This window comes from Leptopilina boulardi, unplaced genomic scaffold (genome assembly GCF_019393585.1).
Source record: "Leptopilina boulardi isolate dan_hultmark-lab unplaced genomic scaffold, ZJU_Lbou_2.1 LbouV2_31, whole genome shotgun sequence".
NCBI classification, from domain to species: domain Eukaryota; kingdom Metazoa; phylum Arthropoda; class Insecta; order Hymenoptera; family Figitidae; genus Leptopilina; species Leptopilina boulardi.
In genome coordinates, this window is record NW_026137874.1 from 3031731 (window position 1) to 3039108 (window position 7378).

The following is a 7378-nucleotide window of genomic DNA, read 5'->3' on the forward strand; positions in this document are numbered from 1 at the left end:
TTTTAAATCGCTTTAGCGCCGTATTAAATTATATATGTGAGAAAATCTCTTTTTATTTCAAGAGTATTATATTTATACTAATTTTAAGAATAAATTCTTCAATTTGAATTAAATTCTTATAAAGCTATAAAATTTTTAGTTTTATCATATATTTTCTCATAGATTTTGAAATTCGTTTCCAAGGATATATATTCTCAATTTTAGAATATTTTCCGATCTTATTGAATTATATTTATAACAAAAATTACTGTACTCTTATATGTGATATAAAGTATTCATTGTTTAATAATAATTCACAGTGAAGAATAAAAGGAGTCATGTTCACTTATATATATATATATATATGTAGACGTTCAATTGATTCATATATATGATTTGATAATGAAGTGGCACGTACGCATTTTTTATTACATGAGAAAAAGAGTATATCGTAAATCAAAACTCATGAATGAAAGTCTGAAACGTAGTTATATTTGTTTCCTTTGAAAATCTTATCATTTGTTTATTTAAAACAAAAGTAAAAATTCTTTCTCTCATTAATCTTTATTTTGGTGGCCGATATATTCAAATATTTTTGCACAAGGTGATTCGATAACTTTATTTAAAAAATAAACTATATAATGATTAATTTTATCTCTATTATTATAGTGGAATTTGTAACAATTATTTTAGTCAAAACAAACTTTTTTATATTTAATTATTAATTACATTTTCAGTTAGTTAATAATTCGATTATTCATTAATACAATTAATTAATTAAATTTATTCTTAATTATTAAATTACATACACTGTTAACAAAAATTAATTAATTTTTCATTCGTTAATTAATTTAATTGTTAATCACACGAACGGTCAATTAAAAGCGCGCTTTTAAACCTAGGGAGTAAAATGACCATTTTTTTAACTAGTTCTAAAAATGATAACGAAAAATAATTTAAAAATTAATTTTTAATTCTGTTTTTCGGGAAATTACAAAATCTTAAAAGTTTAAAATATAAAAGCAATTATTAAAAAAACCACCCCGAAAAACATGAATAAAAAATTTAAAAAAAATAAAATATTCACCTTCGTATTCATCATAAGAGTTAATTAATCCTGTTCTCACATAAATTTGTAAGAATTTCTCGTTACATTAAACGGGAGTCGTTGGGGGTGAGGGAGGGGGAGAGGAAGTATAATAGAAAAGTGCATAAATAGGAAGTGTAAAAAAAAGGCGAGGGGAGATGATCTACCTGAGGGAATAAAATTGTAAAGTATAGCATTTATTCTATATGTATATACACTCTCGAGGGAGGGTTCGAACTTGAAAGTGAGCGAGGGGAGGGTCCCGTCAGAATGGCTAGTAGTGAGTCAGTTCACGTACAGACTGCATCGAGAACACCCGCTGTCTAAATGACTCAATATTTATGTCATTGTATTGTTTTTTTCTCACCCTTCATTTTTTATTATTTTATTAATTAACATAACAGTGACCAGTGTCATGTGCTATTACATAAAAACAAAATTTGAAAATCATTTCAAATAACTTGTAATGATGTCGTACGATTATCCACATCCGGTTTCAAGGACTTATCAGTATAAAAAGGTAGGTATCAAATAATTATTGTTCAGATTTATTTTTTTATTATTATTTTTAATATTGTTAGTTAATACACTAAATTAACTAAATTAATAAATAAACAAATAAACTTTGAATAATTAAATAAATAATTTAAAAATTATTATTTACTAAAAAAATAATTGATTATTTAATAACTGCACAGTTAATTATTTCATTTATGTATTTATAAATAATTAATAATTAAATAAAATAATAATAATTAAATTTACTTATTTCAATTTTCCTAATGTAATAACATAAAAAGTGAAATAATTATGAAAAATGAATTTCTATTGATTTGTTAAATTTATTTAAAAAACATTTTTTTTTAACGCAGATCACAAAGCCACTGCTGGAGAGAAAGAGACGAGCTCGAATAAATCGATGTCTTGAAGAATTAAAAGATTTGATGGTGGACGCCTTGGAGGTGAGTTTACATTTAAATAATAATTTGTCAAAAAATTAACTTTTATTTTTATTGTATTTTATTCGAGATTTTATTATCATTTTATTTTATTTATTTATTTTTGTTATTTACATATACACGGGCTTAAGAAAAAAAAGAAATGAGCCCTTTATTTAATTAATTAAATTATTAATTAAACAAAATAAAACAAATTACGAGGAAAAATAATTTAAGGACAAAATCAAATTTTTAAATGCGCAAAAAAAAATCAAAACTAATTCTTAGTTTATTTAAGCTTGCGACAATAATTAAACTTGCAGAATTGAGAATATTCGTTCCATAGATAATCGATTCTTAACCCCCCTCCCCACTCGCCTCCCGCACCTCAACCCTTTCTTCTTTGGGTATTTGATTGGCTTTATGTACATGGCTTTTAAACTCAGATTCGATTTGCTCCCCCCTCTCCCTTTTTTTCCCATCTACAAAACAAATAGACGTCCCTCTTGAAAAACCAAACAAGAAAGAAAAAAAATTAAAAGAAACCGCAAGTTGGATTTTATTTTCGATTGATGGCTATAAAAAGAAAAATTTACATTTTTTCCATTTCGGTCGCGCACGATTCTTCTGATTCGTTATGTATACATAGTCAATATATTTCGATTCGTGCGAACTTGAATTGTATTTTATATAGATATATATATACAAGCATCGTATAAGATTAAATTTCATTACTAGAATTTTTTTTTAATTTTCAATTACTGAAAAAAAAAATTTTTTGATGAAAAAGAATATTTTTTCAAACTTTCAATTATTTTTAAAAATAGAAACAATAGTTTATTATTAAATTTTTATTTATTAATAATAAATTTATACAATAAATAAATAATTATTTATATAATAAATTTTTTATTTATTATAATTTGTATATATTGAAAAAAGAGGTAGAGAAAAAAAATTGTTTTGTTTAAAAAACATTTTTTTTAATAAATAAAAAAATTTTGATTAAATGAAAAAAAAACTATTTTTAGACCGAGGGTGAAAATATCAGCAAATTAGAGAAGGCGGATATTTTAGAATTGACTGTTCGTCATTTACAAAGGCTTCAAACGTCAAGACCATCGGGATTGTCTACTTCAGCATCCACCAATGAAGATACATCTGCCGAAAGTAGATGGCAATCTGGATTTGGTCATTGTGCAGCTGAGGCTTGTAGATTTTTGGCATCGCTTCCCGGCGAAACAGCCGATAAACTTTTTAAACATCTCACCACTCTTTTGACACCAAAACCAAATGATGAACAGGTTATTAATAGAAAACATTTTTTTTTAAGTAAAAAAAATTTAATTAAACAAAAAAAAAATTGGTGAAAAAATAGATATTTTTTATTATTATTGTTAGAAAATATTTATAGTTATATAAAATTACTTATTGAAAATAAAATTTTTTTAGAACGTCTCAAATGCAACTCTTGATGTATTGACAACGTTAAAAAGTTTGGAAAGAACCGCTAATATAATTGCACCTTGTCAGTCGCCAAATTCGTCAAGTGAATCTGGAGCATTGTGCATTGATGAAAAACGAAGAATATCATCAAATGGACCAATTCAGCAGCATCCTACAAAATCCGAAACAATAAATAATCGTTTGGAAATTAATAAATCACCATATTCAAGACCACAAATTGTAACAACAAATATTGAAATTCAATCTCGAAATCAGTTGTTTATAAAACGAGAAGATGTGAATTTAATTGAGAACAAAAATTCTGATTTAAAATTTATTAATCATTATTCGAGAAATTTAGAAAAATCTGAGAAATCAGAATCGATTATCGATGAAGAGGAAGAGGAGGAGGAAATTATTGATGTTGTTAGAATTGATGGTCCATGTGATCCAATGTGGAGGCCTTGGTAATAATTTTTTTTTTCTATTAATTGTTAAGTAAATATTTTTATTTCTGAAATTGTATTCAAAAATAGTTAAATTTGGCTTTTTCATAGTATTTTTTTAGAAAAATAATAATAATTTGAATATTGTGAATTCAAAATAATTAAGTAATTAAGTATTTTGCAAAATGTGATTTTGTCCAGAGAAAAAAAACTTTGATCTCCCATTTAAAGTAAAAAATTTATAAAATTTTTACTATAAACAAATAGAGGATCGTAACAGAAAAATTGAGATAAAGGATGAATTATGATAAATTCTTCCAAATCTCAAAATTTTGATTTATTAATAATAAATAATTAAATAATTTTTAATTATATCTGTTTAAGTTTTAAAACTCTGCTATTTGATAATATTTAGAATATTTCTATATGTTAATGTAATTTTTTACATTTTATATAAGATATAGTTATATGAATCACAATCTATAACTTCTTTTTAAGAGATTTTATATCAGCGTTGAAAAGTTTTGGTACTTGGCTTTAATTTGTTAGTTTTTCTACTCGTTGCAAAAAAAACGAGATTATTAATTTTTTTAAATATAATTTTCATTATTATTAGTGATATTTAATTAATAATCTTTCGTTATTACATATTGATTTTTTAATTATTATTAATTTTTAAGACAACCAATTATTTATATATATTGGAAAAATTTATAATCTATTCGCAAAAAAATGTTATATCTTGTTTCTTAAATAATACAGTAGAACCTGGAACGAATTTTTTTGTAAAATTTTAATTTAAAATTTTCCTGAAAAAAATATTAATGTTACAGAAAAATATTGTTTTAATTCAAAATGTAGTTAAGAAACTTTTTTAAAAAATATTAAATACAGTGAACTCTCGATAATTGTTAAAAAAAAATTTTTAATTATAAATTAATTTTTGTTTCTACTGTATTTCCTAATTTTTAAAATGATTATTATCAAAGGTTCACTGCGTGTACGATGAAATCAAATTATACATACAATATGTTTTAGTTTAGAAAATAATTTATCAAGGTTCTACTGTAATTTTGTTTTATCGACGATTAATTATTCAATAGTTTACTGTATTTTTCATATTTAATGGCGATCAATTGTTAAAATGTTTTTTTTTTTATATTCACAAACGATCAATTATCAAGGGTCCAATGCAATGTTTTAATTCATATGATGAGTTATTAAGGGTCTACTGTATATTTGATTTACGTTATTGATAAGTTATTTTTTTTATTTATTTTTTTTAAGATACGTTATCAAAGATCTATACTGTATTTTCTGTATTTGTGTCAATTATCGAGAGTTTACTGTAGGTGAATTTGTTAAGTTTACAATTAAGTTGTTTTTTTAATACTTATTTGCATATATCGCACCATACTTATTTATTTCACACTACTTAAAGTGATGTTAATTGAATTTATAGTATAGTTTATATTCGCAGACAATAATTAATAATTGAACAGTACATTATATTATATTTATATTTACAATTCAGTATCTAATATTCACATGTGATAAATCTGTGATAGCCATAAGAATTTTACGAGCATTACTATTAATAAACAATTTTCAAATTTGAATAAAAAAAATTTGACTTTTTAATTATTTTAAGAATAAATTTTCCGTTTTTCTAATTTTATATTTTATTTATTAATAAAATAAAAAATAAAAATATATAAAATAAATTGACCAAAAAAATAATAAATTTCGAAAAAAAATTTTTTCCATTTTTTTTATAAGTTAGGAAATAATTTATAATACTCACTGTCAATAATGAAGATTTTTTCCATAAAAATTGTAATTTTTTTTAACATCAGGAGGTAATTTTCCATTTATCGATAGAAGAACATTTGAAAGGTGATATAAAAATAAAAAATAGTTTTCTATCTTATCGACGTTATGCGCCGTATGAATTGAAAAACGTTTGACTTTAGAACCTGAAGGTCTGCCTATCATTAGGGGTAGGCATCCTTTTGCAATATAATCAATATGAAAAAAAATCAATGAATTTTAAATTAAAAAAATTAAATTTTAATTAAAAATTAATTGAAAATTATTTCTAAAAAAATAAAATTGTTTTTTAAAGAAAAAATATAAATCAGAATGACATTTATAAAAAAAATACGAATATCGATCAAATTGATGCAATGAAAACGAAAGATAATCTTCATCCCTCTTCACAATATTTTTATTATATACAGCAGATATGATATTCTTTATCTTGCAGTGTGAAATAATCAACAACGAAGCAATGAAGTTGGTATTATTTGTGGTGACTTTTGTCATTTTTGTCACAACAAGTGAGCAAATTGTAATAAATTTATTTAATATAAAGAATAAATTTTATTATATTTTATAAAACAACAATAAGCAAAAAGAGAAAAAAAAATTTGTTATAAGAATATTTATCTTATACTTATTTATTAAAAATAAATAAATTCGTTGAAAATTAAATTTAGAACCGAGAAAAAAAAATTATTTAAAATATTTTTTTAAGGTAAATAAGAAAAAAATAGTCAGATAAAAATTGTTTTTATCTGAAATTTTTTTCTCAACAGGTGAAAGCATTTGGTGTTTCAGGTGTCACACAGGAAACTTTACAGATGATTTTTTCGGCAATATTTCATTATCCAATTGCACAAATCTCACAGAAAATACAACTGCCACTTGTAGCATTGGCTGCATGAAACTCAAAATTAAAGGTCAGTGGGTTTTCTTTTATTAATCAAAAAAATATTTTCTCAATTTCGAATTTTTATTTCGATATATAAAGTTCAAATCGTTTGTAATTTACAAAAAAAATTGATACAAAGAATGATAATTATTATTAAATAATAATTAAATTAAAATTAAATTAAAAACTGAATATTATATTGAATATTATTTCAATCGTTTTATATTTATTAAATTGTTCATTTCGATTGCATTATTTAGATAACAATCGACGCTTAACTACCTATGATTGTCACGACAAAAACATTGATAAGAAATTAAATGAAACAGCGATAATAAAAAAGATAGTGTGCTACACGAATTTTTGCAACGGAGAAAGATATTGGAATATTCCAATTATCAAAACATCGTCAACAAAAAATTATGTTTCTGAATTTTGGATTTATATTTGTATTATAATTTTAGTGAGTGTGATGATTCATGTTTTTAAATTTATTTGTCGATGTGGTGAACAAAATTCAGGTCGAATGAAAAAAAATGTCAATAGCCGAACGAATTTGATTGGCGTTGGTGTTTAGAAAGAAAAAGAAAATAAATGAATATACATAGGATAAATTAATCTTTAATTAAAATTAAAATAATTAAGAAATGATAAAAATTACTATGAATGACTATATTAAGACTAATTTTAATAATTAATTAATCAAATAATTAATAGGTGATTGAATTAAGACTTATTTGTTTTTATTATTTGCAACAGCAGAGATATT

General features: G+C 23.0%; 1 protein-coding gene across 2 annotated transcripts; it reads left to right on the forward strand.

Moving 5' to 3' along the window:
• Window positions 1-1190: 1190 nt before the first annotated feature.
• On the forward strand, window positions 1191-7223 carry LOC127283196 (uncharacterized). 2 transcript variants are annotated; one of them, XR_007843315.1, is made up of 6 exons: window positions 1191-1586; window positions 1939-2028; window positions 3036-3308; window positions 3457-3917; window positions 6494-6637; window positions 6870-6896. XR_007843315.1 is itself a non-coding variant. In XM_051307915.1 (6 exons), exons 1-6 carry the CDS (start codon window positions 1533-1535, stop codon window positions 7184-7186), a joined length of 1317 nt encoding a protein of 438 aa, XP_051163872.1. In that variant the 5' UTR covers window positions 1196-1532; the 3' UTR covers window positions 7187-7223. The 2 variants fall into 2 exon arrangements, 1 of the variants encoding a protein (XP_051163872.1); XM_051307915.1 differs by having other exon boundaries at window positions 1196-1586; window positions 6516-6637; window positions 6870-7223.
• Window positions 7224-7378: the final 155 nt, after the last annotated feature.